Source organism: Eptatretus burgeri, chromosome 1 (assembly GCF_056783735.1).
Source record: "Eptatretus burgeri isolate ZD-2024b chromosome 1, Ebu_testis_v1, whole genome shotgun sequence".
Taxonomy (NCBI): domain Eukaryota; kingdom Metazoa; phylum Chordata; class Myxini; order Myxiniformes; family Myxinidae; genus Eptatretus; species Eptatretus burgeri.
The window spans coordinates 49,591,331-49,618,179 of NC_140961.1; the positions used below are offsets into that span (position 1 = coordinate 49,591,331).

At 42.7% G+C, this 26,849-nt stretch overlaps 1 protein-coding gene across 10 annotated transcripts in view; it reads left to right on the top strand.

The window, feature by feature from the left end:
• The window catches only part of LOC147034455 (ATP-sensitive inward rectifier potassium channel 12-like), a 39,512-nt gene extending 18,232 nt beyond the window's left edge, over positions 1-21,280 (top strand). For 6 of the 10 annotated variants that reach the window (XM_085883659.1, XM_085883661.1, XM_085883651.1 and 3 more), the window contains one exon: positions 18,669-21,280. In XM_085883659.1, the coding sequence (XP_085739785.1) occupies positions 18,820-20,115 (1,296 nt within the window). In that variant the 5' untranslated portion in view covers positions 18,669-18,819 and the 3' untranslated portion in view covers positions 20,116-21,280. Of the gene's footprint in view, positions 1-5,153; positions 5,269-16,138; positions 16,823-18,668 lie in introns of those variants that run through there. The other 4 variants (XM_085883662.1, XM_085883663.1, XR_015058800.1 and 1 more) reach the window with 3 other exon arrangements.
• The last annotated feature ends 5,569 nt before the right edge of the window (positions 21,281-26,849 follow it).

Consider the following 26,849-nt stretch of genomic DNA (forward strand, 5'->3'; position numbering starts at 1 on the left):
TTGGACACAAGCTTTCAATGTGAACACCGAGTTTAGGCATTCAGCCTTTTCAGTTGTGGTATCAGCAGTGCGGCCAAAGGTAAGGGAGGGGATGGAGGGGGAACATACACCAGAAACAGATTTGATTAGACGCCACCAGGATTTTGAGGAGGGAGAGAGGTTTGAGAGTTCAGACTTGAGATGAGAAAGATGTTGTTTTCTGGATCTCCTGAGGGTAGATACACATTTGTTCCGAGCTTTATGGAAGGAACTGAGATTACCCTCAGTTGGGTTTGCTTTCCATGAGGAAAAGGCAAGTTGTTTCAGGACAACTGTCTCGCCACAAGCTTCAGTGAACCAAGGGCGGGAGGAAGGGTAGGACAACTGAAGACGAGAGGGGATAAATGTGTGTGAGGGAGAGTAAGTTTCTTTGAAAGAATTCCCAGGATGAGTTGATGTTGGAGAAAGTAGTGATGGGAGACCAGTCTATAAGTTTAATGGCTGCTTGGAGACCCTGCCAGTCAGCTTGAGTGAAATGCCAGACTCGACGGTGGTGAGGTGGTTCTCTGATAACAGCCAGAGAGATGTCCACTTTGACAAGGACATGTTCAGAAGAACCGATTGTAGCGGAGGAAGAACAGCAGATATTTTCAGGGGAATTTGCCAAAATCAGATCCAGAATAGATAGAGTACCATTGGTTGAGATCTGGGTCAGAAAATTGACTGAATGAGTCATTCCCAATGAGTCTCAGAAAGCTTTTGCTGAGGTGCCATGGCAGGTGAGAGAGGTACCCACACCTAGCCAACTGGCATGATGACAATTGAAGTCACCACATATGAAGAAGAGAGAGTTCGGATGAGAAGATAGAAGATGGTCCATGTTTTCGGATAGTGAGGTGTAGATGGAGTCATCACTGTTAGGTGGACGGTGCAGTACACATATAAACATGAGGTGGGAGTGGAGGGGAAGCCGTAGCCAGAGATATTCCTGGGGGTGTGGGGGAGTGAGGGCAGTGCTTGGAGAGTGAGGAATAGAGTCTTTGATGAAGAGAGCAACTCCTCCACCAGGACGAGGTTCAGGTCTGTCAAACCGGAGGAGGGAGTAACCAGGGAGAGATACATGGGAGTCAGAGACGTCTTGAGGGAGGAAAGTTTCTGTTTGGCAGATTATGTCTGGTTTGTCAGTGGAAACCTGCATGGAAAGATCTGAAAGGTTTGAACGAAGCCCCAAATATTTAAGGTCCACCCTGTTAATGAAGAGGGAGGGGAGAAGACTTTGGGTGCCAGGGGATGGGAGGGGAGTTAGAGGGTAGGACAAGAGAGGAGGGGGGTGGGGGGGGAGGTAAGGAGAGTTGTTGAAAGAGTGTGGGGGATTGCAGAATAGCTATGGGAGGGGGCCGGATGAGGAGGAGAAAAGGCTCTTTGGTGCTGGGGGAGAGGGAGGGAAAGAGAGGGAGCAGAAGGCAGTTGAGTATTTGAGGAGGTGGAGTGATGAGATGGAAGTGAGAGGGCAGTGGAAGGAGGCAGCTTTGTGGATGGGAGGGTGAGTGGGGAGAGTTGAGGGGTGACTGGGGAGAGTTGAGGGAGAAAGGTGAGTTGGGAGTTTTTGAGAAAGGTGAGAGGGAAGTTTGTGGGGAGAAGAGTGTGATGGTTGCTTTGCGAGTGAGGGGTGAGAGGAGTGAGTTGGAAAAAAAAAGAATGGTTGATGGAAAGCAAACATTCATCGCAAACGGGTTTTTTTTATTTTATTTTAGGTCAGAAATGCGATTAAGGACATTTCTTGATGGATGCTGTAAAGCTGTAAAGGCGAATCAAGAGAATGGAGAGAAGAAACGCTGTAACAGTTGGATGTTTGGGGCAAGGAATGAGGTGGGAAAGGTCGAATTGAGAGCAGTCTGTTGAAGTCGAAAAAGAGAAGTGAATTGTGATACAGTAATGAGAACCACACGTGTGAAAGAGGAAGATTAAGCATTATAAGGATCGTTTTTATTATTATCATTTTTTGAGAGAGTTTTCATCCGATTAGGTGATGGGAAGGTTGTAGAAAAAATTGTGATGTGAATGGTGAACTTGGATCGGTATAGGCAGAGGGTGGAATGATATCGCGTGGTTATGGGAGAATCACGTGGCTATGGGAGTTGTTTCGTCAAAAGTGAATTTATTTATTTTAAATATGGATGGCATAAGATTTGGAAAAGGGAAGGTTGAAGTAAAATTGTGGGGGTGTATGGTGAATTTGGACCGGTAAATGCAGAGTGAAGTTGGTGGATCGATGAAAAGTATCAGGAAGAGGGTAGAGAGACACGTGGTTACAGGTGGTGTATAGATAGAAAGGATACAAGCAAAATTATTATTTTTTGATGGATTTTTGAAGATTCGGTAAGATTTGGGAATGGAAGGTTGTCGGACAATATCGTGAAGGTAATGGTGAGAGTGGTTCAGCTCAGGTAGAACAAAGATGGTGTGTCGGCAAAAGGAGCAAGAAGAAGAAAAAGAAGGATTGGGACTCATGGGTGTGCAGGGAGAAAGGGATTTTTTGTTTGTTTTTTTCTTTTAAATTTAAGACTAGAAACAGAGTGTTTGTTGGGAGGGATGGGGGGAGGGGGCGTTGGGAAAGTGGGGTAAATAGGAATTGAAGGTAATCGGGAGAGAATACAAATAAAAACGATCATACACCAAGAGGGGAAGGATGGGTCGGCCTCAAGGAACCCAGTAAGACAAGCTCGACGAAAACTCACAAAATAGCACGATTTTTGAAACAAAACCAAACTAGGAACACACAGTAAAGGCCCGGTCACACCTTGACGTTTTAGCCAACGTATGCCGATTTTTGAATTTTTTTTCTAAAACGCTGGCACACGTTGAATACGTTATGGGTAAGTTTTGATAACATTGAGAGCATGCTGGCATACGCCGTAGTACGTTGCCATACGTCGTTGTACGTTGGCTTTAAACGTTGTACTTTTCGGTTGTCCTCAAATTTTTTCATGCTTGAAATTTCACGACGTATGCCGGCGTATGACTCACACGTTCCGCTACGCTGGCCACAAGTTGTAGGCACGGTCTGCGATCGTTGACAGACGTCAACACATGCTACTTGTAAGTTAATCATAAGTTGAGACACGCCGAGGTAGTGTTTAGAGTACCCGAAACTTATTTCCTACCTATGATTAACGTGTTGTTGGCACGTTACGCGATCGTTGCCACACGTCGACAGACGTTACTTTTGAGTTACTCATAGGCTGAAAGACGTCGGTATAATGGATCGTCCTTGCGTCAGCGTCCACGGCCACGGCCAGGACACTTATTTGCAGCATTCTTCAAACTTTTCTTCGGCATGACGAGGATGTTCACACTTCGATGTCTAGCTTGGCTATGATTCCAATTGTCCATCGGCAGCGTCTATTTAAAATAGTCGAGTTTGAGCGTTTTAACATGTTCAGAAGAAACGTTTCAAATTTCCAAACCCCAGCGTCAAAAAACAAAGGCGAGTGACAGCAATTTAAATCGTTCATTGTAAACAATGAAACTAGCTGAGTGGTACCGTTTAAAAGTCGTTGAGTGTAAAAAAAATCCAATTGTTGAGCGCAAGCGTCTACTTTCAATAGTGGAGATGCAGCCATTTAAATCGTTGAGTGGCAGCCTATGAACCTACCCGTGGACACGCGGACGCAAGGACGATCCATCATAACCCACACCCTCCCCCTCACACCCACCTACTACTGCCAACATGAACAAACTACTACTAATACTAATACTAATAGTAATACTGATACTGATACTGTTACTGCTGACATGGACATCGACTCAAAAAGGACTCGAAAACACTGTTGGGTTCCCCTTTTATGAACACCATTTTTATATACCAATTCCCAAAACCGCTGGGAACACGTCTTTATATGGCAGTTGTAACCTAGAAACACGTTCATTTATTTTTTTTGTCGACCGGAAGACGTCATTGGAATACGTCTACATACGTCGATGTGTGTTGGGGCTACGTAAAGAATTGGTTCAAAGCACGTCAAACATAAGTTAGAAATAAGTTTCGCGTAAAAAAGACATTACCGCGACGTGTTTCGACTTATGAGTAGCTTATAAGTAGCCTTTGTGGACGTGTGTAAGCGTCCACATATCGTGTGTAAAACTTATCCTCATCGCATGCGAACGTGTGTCATACGCCGAGTACGTCGTAAAATTTTGAACATGTTCAAAATTTCTTGACGTACTCTACTTACTACGACTTTTGATAGCGTATTTAGCGTTCTACTCGCACATACCAAACTTACCCATACCGTATTCGACGTGCCCCAACGTTTTAGACACACTTTTTGTTACGTCGGCATACGCTGGCAAGATCGCCAAGGTGTGACCGCGATTTTGACCCTTCCATTTCTACGGCAGTTATGATTTGAATCGTTGTGCGTCAGCCTTTTAATAGGCTACGTCACGACATCGTCGGCGATGCGTGCAACGCGCTATGCCTGAGTTAGACTATCGTTGGGCATAGGTTGTGTAGGCCGACAACAGGTTCAGCATTCGTTGGTATAAGTTATCTATAACACAACGAAACGTTCTGTGTCCATTACCAATGCGTTATACATAAGAGCAAGTCGCTATGAATACGTCCGAATCTTTAAAAAAAAACATCAAAAGTTCAACGTAAGCCAGCGTTTTACATACATTTTAATACGTTGCCATCGCTGGCTAAAACGTCAAGGTGTGACCGGGCCTTAACATGTAGATGAGAAAATAAACAGTTAAAACGGGACAAATAATGACCGGAAACTTAACTTTTAGAAAGTCGGCAGAGACTCCTGAGAGAACCTGCCGTTGCTGCAAACCCAGAACCCGAAGTCAAGTTCTCGATGATCTCAAAAGGTTTGAAGGATGAGTTTGTGTCATGATGCTTTGTAAATGCAGACATCCTGACACAATGAAAGACCTCAATGCATCATTGAACCACAGGAAGGTACGAGATAAACGAATGAGAGGCAGAGAAAGTCCGCCCGTCCACTCGAGCATCCATTCGACTTGTGGTGCGACTGCAAGGAAATGTCTCATTAAAAAAATGATAATTGCTATGGCGACATTGCGCTCAGCTGAGGAGTCAATTGAACAATGGGTTCCTTTTTTTTTTTCCTTCTATAATTAAGTTGTCTCCTCTGTTCAACCAGGGTGATCATATAAATTGTGTGAAGATCGAATACAGTTGGGTGGGTGGACCTTGAGTTTGCCTGCTTGCTTGTCATGTGGTCATCAAAAACTCACTTCGCCACAGCTGGGACACAAGTAAGAACATTTGATAGGAAGGTTTTATCACAAGGTAACTTTTACTGAAATTTATCAATCGGTATAGCCCTGGTGCCGGTGGAGTACTGTTTGCTTTTGTTCAGTTTCCCGACAGATCTAAAACCATCAATTATTCTCTCATTTATTTATTATTTAGTCCAATAAATCCGGTCATGTGACGCATGATCAAATGTCTATGATTTATCAAATTTATTCTCTTCTCCTGCAAATCAACACAGCCCCAAACGGACCTCTGCATCCATTGTAACACACCCCTTAAGCTTGCAGCATGTGCAAGGTCATGTTCTGAATCCTTTGTATGGGACAATGACTTTTAATGACAATGACAATGACAATGACAAAGTCCAGCCTGCGTTTGAATCTCCACCCAGTTATAAACTGTCACCCCTCATGTTTCGCATGTAGGAGGCATTATAATGTGTGTGTTCCTTGACACCAAGTTACGCTGCTTGCTATCTTCGAGTGTGGTTGCTGTCTGAGCAGTGGCTTCAGTAGTGTAAACAAATTGACCGAGTGGTTCTCGTGGTTCACGTGCACAGCCTTCTTTGGATATGGAAGGGCATCTGACATACAAGTAAATCGTGTAAACAAATAATACATTGCATTTTATCAATTTTCACTCTGTGTGGGAGAAACTTTTGAAGGGGGATAAATCCCATGATATCATTGACCTCCAACACATTTATCTGCCATTTTGTCAGCATTATGGGTGTAGTGTACTGGGATGGGAAGGATGAACACAGCACTGGGTTGGAGGGCGGGGGTTAGGGTTAGGGTTAGGGATCCCACATATCTCTTCCGCCTCAATGGTAATTTCAATTACCACGATGCGAGTTGACTCAAGAACAACCAGCTATGATTATTGCACGTCCTTCCTCCTGCATTACCATTAAAGCCATTTGTAAGTCTATAGATCTGACACATTTGAACCTCCGAACTTTCAATCTCTGATTATAGTATGTCCTCCCTCCTGGACCCGGTAATGATTATTATTTCTGCCAACTACTCCTGTTCCTCTATTCTACTTGAGTCCTCTGAACATGTTCATAGTCAAAGTCAATCTCCCTTGCTGTCGTTGGAGAGCGGCCTCGGTGCCGCAGGATTTGAAGGATCACTCCGGCCGACTGGCAGCGATTGCAATATATACCCTTTCTCGAAAAGACTGATCTTTAAATGACTGTCTCATATTCACTCTGCATGGGAGTGCTTTCACAAAAACCTATTCTCTGTCACCGCATAGGTTTGTCAATTTGTACATCACTATCATATCCATCCTCTAAGTTGTGGTGCACAAAGTCTTGTTTGCAAAGCAATTGCTACATGGAAGGTGACCCTGAGCAACCTTGACATTTTGATTTGTTTTTCACCCACAAAGGAAGAGGAAGTTCTGATCCACCATCAGTGACAAGTCCAAATGGTATCAATGCCTGTGCTCTCAAATCCTTCTTTGCTGCTTTTTGCTTCTCCATTGTCTGCTTTGTTCAACTTTTCCTTCATCTAAGGTTGCCTTCCATCTGCCAGGAAGTCATTAAACCTCACTTGCACGCACATACAAGTAAGGAAACAGATTGCCTTACTTCCATGTATCAGCAAAGTTATAGAAACGATCATTGTACCTGAGCACATGTCCGTCCTCCACTCGAAGTGTGAACTCTGATATTCAGTTTTAGTTTACATTTGCTGATTCTTCCCTCTCTGAACAATGGATGGGGGCCTTAAATGATAAACAAGAGGTCAGCGATGTTCCACTGGACAAACACGCAATCAACATTGTCTGTCATCTTGCTCTGCGTGCACCCTAGGCTACTTCATTAATGGTTTGCCAACATACTATGTTCATGTGATCAGCATGTAGCTTTCAAGGGTATCCTTTGAACTCCTCTCCTAATCGAGCCTGATGTGCCTCAAGTCAGCATTTTTGGGCCCTGTTGTGCTTGCCATTTCCATAAATGACTTTTCGGATCCCCTAGAAAACCGTATTTTCTTCTTTGCAGATGATCCCACATTTTGCTGTTGGGAACTCTATGCCAAAGACTGGCCCACAGCAGTTGTTGTCCCACAGCAGTTGCAAAAGATTAGATGGTGGTTTGACACATGTAGCAGGTCAATAAATGCAGTGATATTTCACTCTCTCACCCAGTCTCTCGAGAAGTATTGTCTTTCCAACTTCCTTGATCAACTACTGGAAGAGGTTCAATTCTTTGATCAGATCAGTCTTTGGGCCTCTCACTCGATCACCGCAGGTTGGTCGGTGGTCTTTCTGTCTTCTACCGACTCCTCTCCAGCCTTGCCCCCCCTGCTCTCTCTGTGATTTGTCCCCACCACATTTCCACAGGGTGCTCAAGGTCCGCCAACAACCCCCTTCTGGTAAAACTACCAAAATCACGAATCACTGCTCATCTTCACTCTTTCATTCCTCTTTTTTCCCGCCTTTGGAATAAACTTCCTCACTCTATTCTTTCCCATTCTTCCCTCCAGGCTTTCAAAACAGCTGTTCACCACCACCTCTTATCTTCCCCCATCCAAATCCTCGATCTTTTCTACCCCCCGATAATCCACCCAAGCCCACTTCCTTAAATTCCCCTGCTTTCCTTCCTGAAATCCCTGTAATGTCCATCTTCTCTTCGCCATGTTCCCCGTCCCATCCCCATCCCTCTCCCTTCCACAGTTCACCTAATGTGTCTGTTCCCCACTGTTTTGTCCCTTCCACTCCCGCCCCTCTTGTCTCATGCCTCCTTGCTGTGAGTTGTGTGTTAGCTCTCATACGAGCCTCGACCAAGGTATACAAAAAAAAAGAAGCTATTACTTCTCTTATGTCGACCAAATATCAAATCTGGCCTCCAAACCAGCTACAGACTAGAAATTCTCTGTCGTTCCAACTAATTTATTGATAAATCAGAATATTAGTCCATTGCCCATAGCTCAATGGATTATTGCTCTCCCCTATAAGCTGTTCCAGCATCTTTCTCTCAAAGTTCTGTCGAATCTGAATCAACATACAGCTCAGTTGCTCTCACATCACAGACAGGTCAGGGGTTCCTCTGTTTTCTATCTCTTTGCCTCCTCTCTCCCTTTACTCTCTCAGCCTTCCCACCCTCCCCAGCAACTCCAGGACACAAGTGTTCTTCCGGTAACGCCTGTGCAACAGCTCCAACAACCCAAGCTGACTGCCAACCTCAACTCATTTGTTCTTCCTGTCTCCCATTTGTGGAACTGCATTCCTAAGGCTATCCCACTCCTCCTTCCAGAGCTCCAAGCTGCTGATGCACTGCTATCACATGTCATTCCCAATTCCTACTCATGACCATACACTCTTACATGCATGTGATTGTTTTTCCTCCTCTCTCTCTCTCTCTCTTCTTTTTCCTGTTCGTTCATTCCCTTGCTGGGTGTGGCCGCACTGTCAGTTTTGTTTTGGCATATTACTCTTTGTCACTCTGTTCTTCCATGAGCCTCAATATTATGTCGTGTTTTTTGTCTCCTGTTGTTTTCTCCAAATATTCAAGCATGCTGCTCATTCCTGCCTCATGCTTTCTCCGATTTCTACTTCTGAGCTTTATGACGTCCGATAAAACCCTGTTCCCATTTCATCCGCATCCTCTTTCCTTGTGCTCTGGAGCATAAATGCATTATTGTCGACTTGTTTCACCTTTGCCTGACTTTCTGTTTGAAAAAAAAAAAAAAACGTTTTGACCCATTTCATAGTCATAAAAATAATAACTAGAAGGACACTTGATACAGAGCATGCCTCTGCCATGGAATGCCTCATCTACGAAAACATATTAGGCCCAATACATTTTTGAAATATCATGCTATTTATCGGTATTTTTTTCCCTTTCTCTAAATGGTGAAGAATCACTTTCAAAATGAAATAATTCTCGTATCCAGATCCGGATTCAGATATTCACCAAAACTGAATCAATTCGTCGTGCTCACACAACCAAATTGTCCACAAAGTTTCATCCGAATCTGTCAACAACTTTTTGAGATATCGTGTTGTATATATGTTTTGGCCCTATCTTTCATTGGTGAAGAATCACTTTAAAAATCCTGGTAGTCGGATCCGGATCTGGATCTTCACGAAAATCTAATCAGTTCGTCCTTGTCACACACCCAACATGCCCACCAAATTTCATCCACAACTTTCTGAGATATCCTGCACACAGACACACACACACACACACACACACACACACACACACACACACACACACACACACACACACACACACACACACACACACACACACACACACACACACACACACAGACAGACAGACAGAGATGGGTGAAAACATAACCTCATTCACCTTTGATGACAGGTAATAGTATGAGTTCTCTGACAAGGAACTTCAACGTAGGAGGAGGCTATTAGGCCCATTATAATGGCCTGCGCTACTTTTGCTAACATATGGTTTTGTCCATACTCGATCCTCTTTACCTCCACCACTGAAGGTGAAGGAGGTTATCTTTTCACCCCTCGCTGTTTGTTTATTACTTGCAAAATATAAAAATTTTCAAGGATATTGGTCAGTCAATTTCGTTATTCTGTCTGTCTGTCTGTCTGTCTGTCTGTCTGTCTATCTATCTGTCAATCGCCTAAAAGTCACAAATTAAAACCGATCTTCACGAAACTTGACCAAGTTGTACAGGTAGTCTCAACTGAGAAGCCTATTGATTTTGAGGTTAAAGATCAAAGGTCATCCTGAGGTCGTATTTCTAAAATCGGCATTTTTCATCCGATTGACTTGAAATTTGAACAAGATTTGCATATTGCGTCATTGAATTGGGAAACCAACTATTTTTTGAGGTCAAAAGGTCAAAGGTCAACTGAAGGTCAAACTTCTAGAATAAACAATTTTCAACTGAAAAAAATCATCAATTTACATCCCATTATCTTCAAAGTTGAACAGGATTTGCATAGTCCATCACTGAATTGGGAAAGCAACTATTCTTGAGGTAAAAAGGTCAAAGGTCAACTCAAGGTGAAGCTTCTAAAATCCTCAAATTTCATCTGAAAAAAAATCGTCACTTTTCATCTGATTAGCCAGGGAATTAAGCAGGAATTGCATAGTGCATCACTGAATTTGGAAACTATTTTTGAAGTCAAAAGGTCAAAGGTCAACTCAACGTCAAACTTCTAAAATCATCAATTTGAATCTGAAAAATAATCAATTTTCATCCGGTTTGACCTGAGCTTTGATTAAGATTGTCAATTTTAATCTTAATGAAATGGACAATTTAATGTATCCATTGCAACGTTTGGAGAAAGGGGTGGATTCTGCAACTATCATGCTCTGCACGACATATTTTTCTTGTTACTTGCAAAATCTAAGATTTTTCAATTAAATTGGTTAGTCGATTTTGTTTGGTGGTCGCAAGACTCCTGTTATTCTCAGGTTTTCCGTCTGTCTGTATGGATGTAATGGACAGCTCTGGAGGCCAGAGGAGTCAACCGATTTGGATGAAACTTGACTGGTAGGTTCATACCAGGATCTAGTTGTATGCTTTTGAGCACCATTGCAATGGACGCCACCGTTGCCGAGCAACGGGACTTTGAATTTTTTTCAAAAATCCGAAAAATAATTTATATATATTTTTTTCGAAAATCAAAAATCGGCATCTGCGCTTTTATGCGCACTATAATCAACCTCTTTGTCAAAAAATTTCAGCCTGATCCGTCAAAAACTGTATGACTAGTACGCAATTATGTAGCGACCACCCATGTCGCCTTTCGGCTTGTTCTATTGTCTAGCTGTCTGTTTTGTCACCAACAGGTCACAATTTCAAATCGATCTTCACGAAACTTCACCTATTGTTTTTGAGGTCAAAAGTTCAAAAGGTCACTATAGGCCAAAGGTCTGCAACTTTGTTGAGATTTCTAAAATCCTCAAATTTCATCCGATTGACTTCAAATTTGATGACTTATATTTCATGTCACCGAATTCAAACACCAATTTTAATTGAGGTCAACAAAGACTAGAAGGTCAACTTAGGCCCAAGATCAACAATTAAGGTGGTATTTCTAAAATACTCAATTTTCATCTGATTGACTTGAAATTTGAAGAGGATTTATTTTTCAGGTCACTCAATCCAACGAGCCAATGACTTTTGAGGTCAACATGGACCAAAAGGTCAACATAGGCCAAAGATCAACAACTTCGGTGAAATTTCTGAAATCCTTAATTTTCATCTGATTGACTTGAAATTTGAAGAGGAGTTATATTTCAGGTCACTGAATTCAACCTGCCAATTATTGTTGAGGTCAACATTGGCCAAAAGCACAACATAGGCCATATTTCTAAAATTGTCAATTTTCATCCGATTTACATATTTGGTCAATGAATTCAATGACCAATTATTTTTGAGGTCAAATTTTTTCAAGGATTTTGCAAGTATCGTGCTCTGCATGACGTCATCTTCTTATTACTTACAAAATCTTTAGATATTGATGACTTCCGTCCTCTGTTTGTGTGTGTTTGTTTGTGTGTGTGTTTGTGTGTTTGTTTGTAGGCATGATAACTCGAGAACGGAAGAAGCTACCAATGTCAAATTACACCACGTGATTCAGGAGGGTGATGGCTAGCACTGGTTAGATTTTGGTCAAAATCGGTTCAAAGCTCAAGGTCAGAGTGAGGTCAAACATCCAAAACATTCGATTTTTAATGGTTTGGTACAAAATCATCGTAGAAACTTCTGGTTTGCATCGCTACCTTTTCTAGAGACAGCTTTTATTAGACAAGGTCAGAGGTCAAGTTGACGATTTCGTAAGTACCAGTCAATGACTGCTTGTTACTTACGAAATCTAAAGATTTCGTAAGTATATTGATGACTTCCATCCTCTGTTTGTGTGTTTGTGTGTTTGTGCGTTTGTTTGTAGGCACGATAACTCGAGAACAAAAGAAGCTACCAATATCAATTTAAACCACGTGATTCAGGAGGGTGATGGCTAGTGCTGATTAGATTTTGGTCAAAATCGGTCAAAGGTCAAGGTCACAGTGAGGTCAAACATCCAAAAAACGATAACTCGAGAACGGAAGAAGCTACCAATGTCAAATTACACCAGGTGATTCAGGAGGGTGATGGCTAGCGCTGATTATATTTTGGTCAAAATCGGTCAAAGCTCAAGGTCACAATGAGGTCAAACATTCGATTTTTGATGGTTTGGTACAGAATCATCGTATAAACTTCTGGTTTGCGTCGCTACCTTATCTTGAGACAGCTTTTATTAGACAAGGTGAGGGGTCAAGTTGACGATTTCGTAAGTACCAGTCTATGACTGCTTGTTACTTACGAAATCTAAAGATTTCGTAAGTATATTGATGACTTCTGTCCTCTGTTTATTTGTTTGTGTTTTTGTGTTTGTGTGTTTGTTTGTAGGCACAATAACTCGAGAACGGAAGAAGCTACCAATGTCAAATTACACCACGTGATTCAGGAGGGTGATAGCTAGCGCTGACTAGATTTTGGTCAAAATCCGTCAAAGGTCAAGGTCACAGTGAGGTCAAACATAATTCCATAAATTCATGTGGAGAAATGGAGTATTTTTGCTTCGGTCGACGTTACGAGTTCGTTTTAACTTCAATTTTAATTTTGTCTTCGGTTTTTGCGATCGCTTAGGACGCTTAACACTTGGTTGTCGAAATTCTGGTAAAAATCGGATGTTTTGGAGACGTTTTAAGATTGTATAAAAAATATTTCACTCGCCGCGTCACGGCTCGTCATGTGGTGCAGCGCGCTCGAGCAGACGCGTCGTTGATCAAGTAAAGGTTTTGCGTGTGCGCGCTGACGGTGTTTTCGATAAAGATGGTTTTTAAAAGTCCTTTTTTATCCCAATAACGGTTATCGTCGCATGCCTGACTCGCTAAGCCATCGGATTATGTAAAGATTGTTGGTGGATGGCCGAATATTATGGTTTTGTGACTGACAAAATAATATTAAATAATTGCGTGGAGAAATGGAGATTTTTGCTTCGGTCGACGTACGATTTTTGATGGTTTGGTACAGAATCATCGTAGAAACTTCTGGTTTGCGTCGCTACCTTCTCTACAGACAGCTTTTATTAGACAAGGTCAGAGGTCACGTTGACGATTTCATAAGTACCAGTCTATGACTGCTTATTTGTTTGTTTGTCTGTCTGTCTGCCTGTGTGCAGGTTATCTCAAAAACTTGGGGACGGATGTGGATGAAATTTGGTGGGCAGGTTGGGTGTGTCCAAAGGACGAACTGATTAAATTTTTGTGAAGACCCAGATCTGGATCCGACAAGTAGAATTTTAAAAGTGATTCTTCACCATTGAGAGATAGGGCCAAAAATGATATATCACACGATATCTCAAAAAGTTGTGGACGGATTCGGATGAAACTTGTTGGACATGGACAGGTTGGGTGTGTGCCGACAATGAATTGATTCGATTTTGGTGAAGATTCGAATCCGGATCTGGTTACGAGAATTATTTAATTTTTAAAGTGATTCTTCACCTTTGAGAGATAGGGCCAAAAACGATGTATAGCATGATGTTTCAAAAATGTATTGGGTCCAATTATGGTCTCGTGGATCGGGCATTACGTCGCAGTGGTATGCGCTCCACTGAGTGCCCTTTTGGTTTAAATACTGAGTTTCAACCATTTTTAAAGTCTGTTACGACTTGCCTGTAGTCGGGTTGGAAGCAGCAATCTCCCAGTCTCGGAGCGGACACTCAAACTATTACACCACCGAGTCAATATTAATCATCTCGGTGTTCTCACAGTTGGAGCCTCAACACCTGTTTCACATTGTTTATCTGTTCTTCTGGGAGTCTCAACAACTGCATCATAATATCCACCAAAAATGACAATCGTTGGAAGTATATTGAGAAACAATTGTATGCAGTGTCCTTTATGTTATTTTTGTTGACCAGTCTATAAGGCTTACGGATAATCTTGTGGACATGTGTCACATGCATGACAAAGAAATGATGTGACATCAGTGTATTTTTAAATCAACAACTTTTATCAACTAAAGGTTGACAAGGATATGCTAATCACTGTGGGAAGCAAAGTGAGGTTCATATTTTTGGGCATTGTTCCTGAGTCACAGTTGATGAAACCTACTGTTTGAATAGTGTGCCTTCACAGACTGACAAAAGCATTGACAGTCTATTATTCCTTTACTTGTAAATCAATAACATGGTCATTAGTAAATGTAAACGATGAACAAATCAACTTGATCATGCCTCAACAGCATCACGAATTGTGGGTTCAGATCGGAGCACGAAACAGGCTCATCAAGACTACCCGGTAAGAGGGCACAAGTGTCACCAAGAGATCTTGGATAGCTCACCTCCCTCCCCACCACACCCCGTCTGAGCTAAAAAGGACACCAGCCCTGTGATTATCGACTCCTCTTGTACATGGAATGGAAAAACAGATTTGGGAGGAAAAAAAAATGACCTTAATGCTGTCCTTCAGTGCAATCGGAACAGAGTGCAGTGTCGTTGCCTCTCTAACACACAGAAGGCTTCTCTTTTGACATAATTTATCATGCTGATATGGAGTCTGTGTCGCATGTGCCGAAGGGCTTTTCATGGAGCGAGAACGAATGGCCAATCCAAGAACATGATCCGGCCGTTGTTCAAATCCCAGCAATTGACCGAGTGATAAAAGTAGAGTAAGAGGTGATGGGACAGGCAAGAGAAACAGCCGACTCCAGCAAATAAACGTCAGGACTCCATAAACTGCATGAACCATACAGAAATCAATCCATTAGCAATGTCCCAGTGGTGAACATGAAATGGTAAAATATCCAGTGAAATATTACAACGTTGGACAGACAGCAGCAGACAGGGTACCATGGAGCTTGGAGAGTTAAGACCAATTCAGCTATATGGAAATTTTGTCATTGTTTAACCTTTTCGTCAAATGGAGGAAGAGATAATGGCCAAGAAAGCTAGTGGGTTAAGGGAGCAAGATAGGAGGAAAAGGGGAGAGGCCGGAGCTGCGCTGAGATGGGAAGATTGTGTTAGGAGGGGATGTAAGTAAGATGAGGGTGACAAGAGAGTAGAGACAGTTGGCTGGGGATAGAGGGCAGTGGAGGAGTACAGTGTTGTACAAAAAGGTGGGGCAGCAGCAGCTTGGTACCATTAGGCCTCACCCCCACACAAAAGTAAGTGAGGAAGAAGAAGAAATACATGAAGAAAATAGCAAGCTTATCTCACAAGTTTCACATATTAGATATGAGCATACATCGATGGGACCTTGCACAAAGCCAGGAGGTTGTCAAAGACAGAACAGGTAGATATACTTCCTCTCTTCCATCCAATGTATATTTTATCAAGCGTTTGACTAATGTTGACGTACTGTAAACTTAAAATGATCACGCCGAGTTATAGACAAAGCCTTGCAGCTTAAGTGTATGCCGTTTGAACCGAGGCACTGCTGCTAAGTATAGCCGTGAACACAATGACGAAATAGCATGACAAATATCACACAGGCTGTTAAAAACAACACCGAGCATCATTCCTGTAACAGACATGAAATTCTGCCGATTGGAAGGGATTTTTGAAGTTACAGTAATTGGTCGATCAAGATTTGAACGGGTCGATGCGTTCAACTCGTACTGTTTCACGGTGGTTGCATTTGAATTCACAATAAATAAATAAAAACAATTTTAGTAATATTTAATTCCTATTGTAAAATTATCTATTTTTTTTTTTTTACCTTTTTTTGACTTTCTTCCATCCCTGCTGGCACGTATGTTGCAATTGTGGAACTTTAGATCTGTTGAAGACCCAATTGAATGCTGTTGTACAGGTCTTAAAATCCTGATGGTATTGCTTATTGTTTTTTTGTTTTGTTTTTTGTGTGTTTAGATGGTCACAAGTAGAAGTAATGAAAAGCCAATGAAGAAATGCACTTGCAATCGCCCAATCGATGATCAGTGCTTGCAATTGCAACCTCATCTGATAATTATGAATGTTATTTTTGGAGACTTGCGCATGAAATGGCCTTCTGTGTAACAATGCTGAACGTGGCCGACACAGCCCTTACCTGGATTTTCGATGAAGTTTGAGCCTTATTGGATTGGCCTACCTGTTTATAGCATTCCAATCTGGACCCCTGTCTTGTGATTGGGAGGAGGGGAGGGGGGTTGGGATTGCAAATTCAAATCCCATATGCTATACATGTTTGTTCAATGTCTATTAATGTCCTGGTAATTCATGTTAAAGTACATGAATGTCTGCTAATATTTTTGGCCTGCATATAATTCATTTATGTAAGCTATAATACGAGTGCAAAGTTGTGGTGGTGGTAGTGGTGGTAATGGGGTGGAAGATGGAGTGCTCATCACAAGCCAACTATTTCTTGGTCAAAAGATAATCCTGAACAGGACAGACTCCACCGGAGGAGTGCGCCAACTTTCCACTGAGCAGTCGTGAGAATGGAACCCACACCAGTGACAGCAATGGAACAAAGCTTTTGCCTAATCCAAAACTGAACCAATTATTATGAACCTTAAATCAATGTAAAAATAAAATACCATTTATAATTATTAATATTATTGGTGTCTCTCATAAACAAGCAAACACAAAAGGTGGGCTGCTCTCTCATCACCGACACGTTTGCGGTCTTGCTCCGTTTTCTCCTACACCTCTTCTGGTGTTCCTCCCTTTTGCTCCTATAACCGTCTACCCCTCGCCAGCTCATCCAGGATGTATCAGCATTCTTTCAACGACCCTCCCTTGTTAACCTTCCAAAATCCAGGATTACTACCCACCTCCACTCTTTTATTCCTCTTTTCTCCAGCTTGTGAAACGACCTTCCTGACTCGGTTCAATCCCACTGTTACTTTCAGGGTCTCAATTATGCTTCAGTCACATTTGGCTCGGCGGCCATAGGGTCTAAAAAATCTACGGCCACTAGCAATTATATGGCGGCCGCAGTATTTCCATGGTCACACAATGTAGCAGTCACATATGTTTTTATCTTTAGGGTAGCCGCATGGTGTATTTATAAATTGTGGACACCGAAAATGTGGGGGTGCCGTACGGTCTTTGATTTGATGTCGCACGGTGACCTTAGGGCGTCCCTGCGGCGGCCATAGAATTTTCAAGGCAGACGCAAGGTAGCCTCAAGGTGCCCGCAAGGCGACCGCAGGGGGGCCCTAAGGCGAACATGGAAATAGTGCGGCCACCGTCATTTTTTGGGGGTTGGCAAAATTCATTTTTCATTGATAAGAGCCTATGGAAAACGCATGAATAACGCAAGCCCACCGTACGCCCTACGTACGGTCGACGTGGAACACATCTACATCATGGCTCCGGCTTGCTACGGCCAACCTCGAAATGCAAAAAAGCTATAACTCCGCGCTTTAATTCCACGGAGACCCCTACGGCCTGTAAAATATAGCCATACGGTGTAGGGCCACCCTGAAGCCACCTCAGAAACTCTGCGCCGCCGCACGTTTCTGTCAATTCATGGGGGGGGGGGGGTACGGCCGCCGTATCCTCGCCGTAGAGCAAATGTGACTCATGCTTTAGTCGCAGCTCACTACCATCACATTGCATACCTTTAGGCCAGCCTGCCATCGCATTGTCCTCTGTCATCTCTATGCACGATATTTTCCTATACACATTAACCTTTGCCTCTCAATTATTGTAGTTTGTTGCTGTGATTAATTTCTCTATTTTATCTATTGTTTTTATTTGTTTATTCCCTTGCTTGCTTGATCTGTGTCCTTGTTTCCCCACTGCTCACTATCAGTTTGCTTCCCTTCCTGTTGTCCTTCACCTCTCTCCTCCTTGGGCCTAAATGTGTGTACAAATGAAACTGTATTTATTTTGATGAAAAACGAACAACAATTCTTTTTTTCATGGCCAAGTCAGACGTTAAATATAACTGCTTTGCATAATCGGACGTAAAGGCTTCCTCCCAACTCCTAGACATGCCCTTTGACCATGTTGTTAATGGGATATGTCAAGCGTGGCGTAATTTTATTTTCCAAATGTGGCAGCTGCTGCCATGTTTAGTCAACTTTTGGAAAACCTCACTGCACTTCTGTACAATCTTTCCTCCATTGTCATTAATGGTCCTCTTCTCTGCTGGTGTTTATCGAGGTTTGTAATTCTTCTTCCCGTTTCTTCAGCTGTTCTACAAGGCCTGTGCATTATGTCTGTTACTTGTCATTATTTGCATAAATGACCCAAAACTCTCATTTCCCCCTTCATTTGAATTTGCTGATGAATCTGCATTGTTTACTTTGGTGCCCACTCCAGATAAAAAGCACAACTGTTAATACTATTAGACAAATCCAATCCGTTTGCACTTTTATTGTAAGTAAACATATCCCTCTAGTTTTGTGTTACATTATGTCCTTGTTTTGTTGTTTTTTTTTTCTTACAGAGATAAGAATACCGGAAGGATTGATGGTATTTCGGAAGGCTTTGCATGGATATACTCAGCAGCCCCCTGAACTTTGAACCCGACAGTCCACGTACACACAACGGCTCGAATACCGGTCATAAAACAAGCTCTCCTGTGCCAACGTGTTCTGATGAAGGCAATGAAAAACCACCATTTGAACCGTTACAATATTGTAATGTCAGAAGAGGATGGCCTCAAAATGACTACGTTGCAGGTTGGCTGTGGTCATGGCAATGGCAAAATCAACACACATCCTTGCTCTCATAACCGCTTTGTGAAAAAGAATGGGCAGTGTAATGTGACTTTCATCAACATGAGCGATAAGTCGCAGCGCTACATTGCGGACATCTTTACAACCTGCGTGGACATCCGATGGAGGTGGATGCTGTTCTTTTTCACGACAGCCTTTGTTTTGTCTTGGTTAATATTCGGTCTGGCTTATTGGTTCCTCGCCGTGGTTAATGGAGATTCAAGTGACTCCAAAAGGCCATGCATTATGGAGGTATCGGGATTCCTAGGCGCCTTCCTCTTCTCCATCGAAACGCAGACCACGATCGGATATGGTTCCCGCCATATCACTGAAGAGTGTCCATCCGCCATCGTCCTCGTGGTGCTGCAGTCCATTGTGAGCTGCATTATTGATTCCTTTACAATCGGTGCAATAATGGCAAAAATGGCACGCCCCAAAAAACGCGCACAGACACTGTTGTTCAGCCACAATGCTGTCATTGCCCTGCGTGACAGAAAACTGTGTCTAATGTGGCGTGTGGGAAACTTGCGTAAAAGCCAAATTGTGGAGGCGCATGTCCGTGCACAGCTGATAAAGCCCCGTTGGACACCCGAGGGTGAATACCTCCCACTTGATCAGATAGACATAAACATAGGCTTTGACAAAGGCCTCGACCGCATTTTCCTAGTATCTCCCGTCACAATCATCCATGAAATCGACGAGGAGAGCCCATTGTATTGCATTGGCAAGCAGGACCTGGCCATGGCTAAGTTCGAAATTGTCGTTATCCTCGAGGGAATGGTTGAAGCCACAGCTATGACAACGCAAGCACGGAGCTCATACCTGTCCAGCGAGATTCTCTGGGGACATCGTTTTGAGTCTGTGCTCTTTGAGGAGAAGAATAACTACAAAGTGGACTACTCACACTTCCATGGCACCTATGAGGTGTCCACACCTACATGTAGTGCCAGATTGTTGGCTGAGAACAAGTATGTACATACAACCCCCACAGCTTTTTGTTATGAAAATGAAGTGGCTTTGATGTGCAAAGATGAAGAGGAAGATGAGGACAATGCCAGCATTAAGACCCAGACTGTGTTTGATAGCCCCAGTCCAAAAGGGAGTGTTGAAGTGAAGCGCTTCGGGTCCACCAATTCATTCAGCCAGCAATCATGTCGAAGAGAATCGATAATCTGAGAAATTTTTCTGTGGATCTGGGGAGTCAACACCCTTGAGTTTGACGATTCTCACAACTTTTGGAAGATAAACCTTTTTGGGGACTTGGAAATTTTTCGGTCCATCTTTGCGTGTGTGGATTTGAAGCCTGCGCGCGCTACAATTCACACGGGCCAAGCCGCGCCAACAGTGACCCGCACAATTAAGTGTTTTCGCTTGGTTGCAAAAACCATGAAATTTACGACGTGAGAGTTATTGCACCACAAAAGTAAACTCAAGAAAGACTAGCCATTCTGTTTTCGTTAGCACGGAACGATTTTATACAAATAAGTGGTAAAAGCAGCTGATTATGAGGAATTTATTTGTTCAACTGATGCCAGTAACGATGCACAAAATATAGATGTATACCAATTGAGTGCTGTGTGACAATCTGCAGATTTATATCAGGAAAATAGCTTTATGGAATGTTCTTAAAAAAAAAAACTTGAATGTAGAATTTAACACTGGCATTTTAAACTGTCTATACCTCCCCACATGCTTTAATGCAGTGTTACTATATAGCCATGTACATATAATGATTGTATGTATAAAAACCGACAATTGTGTATTTGTACATATCTATTATATAATGATGTATAATGCCAAGATAGCTCACCAAGTTGTTTTGTCCAGGTGAGAAATGGCGTGTGGGGAAATATTCAGCTTGTTTGGGGTTTCGACGGCGTGTGGGAATCTCTGATAAATGTGGTTGAGATTCCAAGCAAAGCAAATTCGTCTGAAACAGTCTGCAGTACTTCGCAGACAAGATGATAATGAGCGGGGTGTCCTTCGGCGGAGATGCTGTTAGGTGAGATGCCTTGGCTACTTGCACTCTCCTGTCAATGTTAAACGTATTAAGGTGTATTTTGACGAACCGTTGGCCTTTTAGGATGGCACCATGGGCTGCCTATTCCTACTTGTGGGGAGAGTGCACAGACGACATTCCTGCCCCCCCCCCCCAACAGGACCTTTGTCATCCTATATTGAACTTGAGCCATAAGCTTGGCAGAAGTTGACGAGCTTTTGGCTGTGGAGATGTTAAGGAATATAATTATGTCATAAAAAAAAGCCTTCCACACACGATGAATGGGGGAAACCAAAGAAGAGAGACGAAGAGCAGGAATAAAATATGATTTATGCAAAACAACTTGTTCTTCAGCTTGAATTGTGCAGAACTGCAAAGATTATTTGTCTAATATGACACGTGCAAACTTCCACGATGGTTTATGTTAAACATATTTTTTTTAAAAAGGTTCCCTCAATTTACCCTAGACAATCTGTTCTTCTCAATCGATTATAATCATTCTCATTTTTTTCATTTCAGACCTTTATAAAATAAGATGTCGGTGAATTTTCCATTTTAGATTTGTTTTTTTCCTCCTTGCGAGCCGGATGTTTGCTCCACAATTAGCTCGTACATTTGCTATCTTCCTCAATGTGATTGGTTGTACAGTCATTGTGGTTCATTGCATCATAAATTTGCCTTAGCGTACAATGTTGAAAACTTTATAATTTCTTATAATTATAACACAAAATATCACTGAGGTCCAATTCCCATTTAAAGAATAAAAGCACATCTCTTGGGCATGGACGTTGTGACAAATAAATATGGCAATTCTGTTCTGCTGTTGCCGGGTTTTCAAAGTCCAAATCTTACTTTCACAACGTTGGACAATAATAGTTAATTTCATCTCTGTCTCTGTCTCTGTTGCGTGGTCGCCGAAATAGGTGACCCTTATTGTCAGTAATTATGTCTGTTTGTTTGGATGTTTGTTTAGATGTTTTGTTTGTTTGTCATCAGCATAATTGGTAGTAAACGTGGGCGGATTTTGACCAAACTCGGGTGGTAGGTACATCTTATGACCTCGTGCTTTGGAAATTGTGATGGTTGCTTGGGACGCTTTCGTTCCCTAACAACAACCGAAAAACCTTCAAAATCGGTACCGTTCACGTGAAATCAATTCCGAAAGCCATTATCCCACGTAGAGTTATGAAATTTGGCACGAGTGATCTGCAGGTGATGCACTATCAAATATATCCCGGTTTTTTGTGATATATGCAATACTTTACCTGCAGCGCCCCCTACAGTTTGGGTATGCGCGAAAATTGGTGAAAATTGAAGGCCCCCTTGCAACCAGGTGAGTGCATCGATACGAATGAAACTTTGCAGGTTCATGGTACGCAATGAGTACTACAACTTTGCCTCAGGACATATTGACCGATTTCGCTTCGGTCAGGGGTCAAAGGTCAATTAGTGCAAAAATCGATAATATGCGAGAGCTGGAGGTGCCTTCGCGCCAAATGCTACTCCTCCTCGGGCAGTGGTTACCAACCTGTGGTACGCGTACCACTAGTGGTACGCGAGGGCCTTACGGGTGGTTCGCGAGCACTTTCGGGTTCAACCTTTAAAAAAATGATTTGGCCTGATACATCTGGGAACCCTGACACACAGCAAAGACGAAGCACAAGGAATGCTCTCCTATGAACTTCAGTGTGACCATGGCCTCCTCGTACCCGACACTAGCCCCTCATGCTGTTCCCCAGCTACTGATTTTCCCCTCTACGTGGGAGTGCGAGCAGGGTTTCTCAGCCATGATGACCATCAAGTAAAAGAGCCGGAACCGTCTAGCTGTGCCCGGGCATGATTTCCGATGTGCTGTGAGCAAAGTTATGCCCCGCATCGACCAGCTGGTGGAGAAGAAACAGATGCAGCCCTCACATTAAATTTTGTTCTTTGTTGACAGTTAGTTCATTTGTGTGTTCTACTTGTGAATAAACTGATATCTTATCAAATTGAGGTTTTCTGGAACCAGGTGGTACGCGGCGACGGTATGGGACCTCCAAATGGTACTCGATCCGAAAAAAGGTTGGGAACCATTGTCCTAGGGTTATGGTCGGATGCTCATGAAAATTCACACAAATCGTCTGGAATACATTGTGCACAAACGGTCCAGCCGGATTTTCGACTTAGATCTTTGTTCACCCACAGCACCCCCTCGGACTTTGGGGATTTCCGATTTCAAATCGCATTTTCGGTACTTTTCATTCAAATGGATACCGAGTAGTTATCAGTAGATGGAACTGGATGAGATTTGATATGCATAATCTTAAGGTGATTCCCTATCCGCTATACGACATCCATTTTGCTCTACATCTTATAGTTTCCATGCTCGGCGACCCATCGCCGCCTACCGGCTTGTCTCTTAGTATCTCTCTTTGCCCCTATCTGTGTTTCTCTAATTTGCACTTCTTTGTGTGTGTATTTGTCTACCTCTCTCTGAGTCTCTGAGTCTCTGTGTCACTGCGTGTGTGTCCAACATATATACATATATACAGCCTTTCTAACGTGCATAATTGTTCACGTTTCACTCCCAGGTTAATGTGCATGGGTTCACGTCTCTCAAATTTGCAAAGATAAGAGACAAGGGATGGAAGGAGTGAGTGAGATCAAAGTCATGGGAGTAAATTGTGTGTGTGAGTGTGTGTGTGTGTGTGTGTGTGTGTGTCACTCACCCCCATCCCAACAACCATAGGATGTCCCTAACCGACTCCGGACTCACTGATAAAGGTGAGCGGGACTGTGAGCTCGGTCGTCCACAGCTGCCACCGTTTCAGAGACCGAGCATGACCATTCCTGCTGCCGTTAAAGGGATTGCTGTTGGCGCCCTTGAATGAATGGTTGCCAACACTGTAGATACACCATCATCATGAGTAATGAAAAGGCAGTTCTCGGTCCTCGGTGTGTTCCTACTTTAGCCCTACAACTATTTTGAGGTTTGCTAAAAAAGAAAGTTCAGCACAGGGTATTGTAGAACATCATTTCATCGTGAATTTAATGCATTTGGAATAGCTGTCACTGTTGAATTATAAATAATTGTCGAGAGAATCAGCTTTATGCCAAAACCAAAGATGTTTGTTTGTTTCAGTTGAAGAACATTTTAATCGATTTACTTTTTATATTTTTTTATGCAAATTGAAATCATGACCAATGCACTGCATACACACACAGTCACATAAAATGATGCGCTTGCAATGAGGCAATCGTTCTTTAATAATGTCATTTGGCTATATAACACCATTTTTAACTGACTTCGTTATTTTTCACCACGCGACTACAATAGGTCGAATGTGTCAATTGCTTGACCCGAGCTGTTTCCTATCAAATAACTATCTATCAGGGATGACAGGACAGTTGAGAGAACTTCTTTGAGCTGTCGAATTGGAGTTTGACTTCTGACCCAACTTTAAACTGTCTTCCACGTGCTTCGTAGATTGTGTTTCGCATCGGACTATTCCATCCTTTGGAGAAGACAATTCATGTTTTGCTGTCAGATCACATATAATAGTGTACCGTGTGCATTACCATGGTTCCTTTAAAAATAAAGAAAAAGAGTCAGCCATTGTGTGCCAGTACCCTGGACAAATTCTACCTCCTCTAACATAGTGGGGCACTGCATCAGTGACACAGCTGTGCCTCAGTAATGATGTCACCAGAAGACAATTAATGACTGAATCGTGGTTATATATGCACTCGGTCATAGGTCACCATCAAGATTCTCATAGATGTGTGTATATATATATATATATATATATATATATATATATATATATATATATATATATATATATATATATATATATATATATATATATATATATATATATATATATATATATATATATATATATATATACACACCATCTATCTCTAGCATAATGCACTTTCTTCATTGGGAGCTTTTGACATTGCCATCTGAATAGTCCATAATGGTCTTTGAACTACATGACATTTAATTAAAAAGGTGCTCTGGAGAGATTTGGAATGAACTGGAAAGCTGCATTTCACATATCTGGAATGCTGGGTGACATTTGTTGCACTCACCCTAATAACCCTAACCCTGTTTGCTGCTGTATCCTTCAACCCGAATAACCCTAACCCTGTCTGCTGGTGTATCGTTCAACCTTAATAAATAATCTTAACCCTTATAGCTTTAACCCCAGTTACCTGGAAAGCTGGGTGACATTTGTTACCCGAACTCTAACCTTAAGAGAAGGCAGGAAGGATGACCTGGAGGTACGCACACTTGCCTCTAAGCTGTCTATCTGGGGTTCTAATCCTGACGCAGCTATAAACTGTCATCCTGGTGTTTCACAAGCAGGGCGATTCATCACTGTGTGTGCCATCTCTTCGGATGGACGTTAAACTAGGTGTCAGATCTACCAGCATTAGTTGGTGGACGTTAAATATCCCAATGTCCTTTGCGAAGATTTGGCGAGCTATCGCCGTCACCATGAACAAATTGCAAATTCCTACCTTAACTTGTAGTGGGAAGGTAATGACAAACCACCCAGTGTGTATACTGTTGGTGGTCCACGTGATTCTATTGGCTTTCTGTGCGTTTCCACATTCGATTGTTCGACTCAAACGCTTGGTTCATTTCTGCTTAAAAAAAAAAAATCGAACATTTGGTTTTGAATAATGGATGACATGGACTTTTATTTGTCTGGTTGCGACAGTGAGTGTGAGAGAAATGAAGGATTTTGGTCTGAATCAGAAGGAGAATTGTCGGATAACGTAGTAGCGGAAGGTGAAGTTCAGGCAGCTGGAAATGGAATACGGCCTTAGCAGTTCGAGCCCAAAGCAGGACAAGCAGAGAAAAATGGCGATGAAACTCCCGGAGTCATGATGATCGGGAGGACATCGAAGGAAGACTCGGCAATAACAATTGGTTAGACTAAATCCTATTCGTAATTCAATAATGTAAATTCTACTTGCATACTGCTCGATATCAGAAATATTTTAGTGAGGTGACGTGACTGTGGTGAATTAACGTGAATCAAGGGACATGACGCGGGATCACATGTTGTGCGTCTCGCGTATAAGGGGATGTCTCTCTGCGGCACGAGTGATTGTCCCCGGGGCATTGCTATTGACATCGGCTGTCCACTTGATGCTCGTTAACTGAAGGTGCTCATTGACTGGTGAGAATGGAGATTATATCGAACTCCGTGCTTACGCGGATTAGTCTGCAATGGTTAACTGCACATGTATACGTTTCTGCTTATGTACTCCTAGCTGAACCTGTATTTCCTGGTGTGTCCACAGAAGCGGCTCCAATCAAATGGAATAAAGCCTAAACTCTGAAGGTTCATCTCTCGCTCTCATTTCAATTTATTCCATTTGATTTTCTCGGCTCTCTCAACCAAAGATGGACAAGATCTACAAACCAGAGAGGTTCGACGCAGACCCAAACACGACTGACGCAGAAATGAAATGGTCACATTGGTTCTGCTCCTTCTCACACTATCTGACCATCATCGCGGAGGAGCTGACAAATTTGCCGCTCTCGTGAATCATGTCTCGCCCAGCGTGTACAGGCTCTTCTCGAGGTGCGACACTTACGAAGCAGCGATTGACGTACTGCAGGCGCTCTACGTGAAGCCCAAGAACGAGGTATACATCGACATCTTCTCAACACACGCAAGCAAGCAGCCGGGGAGACAATCGATCAGTTCCTGCAAGCTCTGAATCAGCTGGGAAAAGACGGCAGCTTCCGGGCCGTAAGCGCCGAGGAACACCGAAAGAAGCGACACGGGAGGCATTCATCCAAGGACTCAGATCAGCCCACATACGGCAACGCTTGCTAGAGAAAGCGCAACCCACTCTTGACAAGGTAGTCGATCAGGCTCGAGCGATGGATACGGCTCAGCAGCAA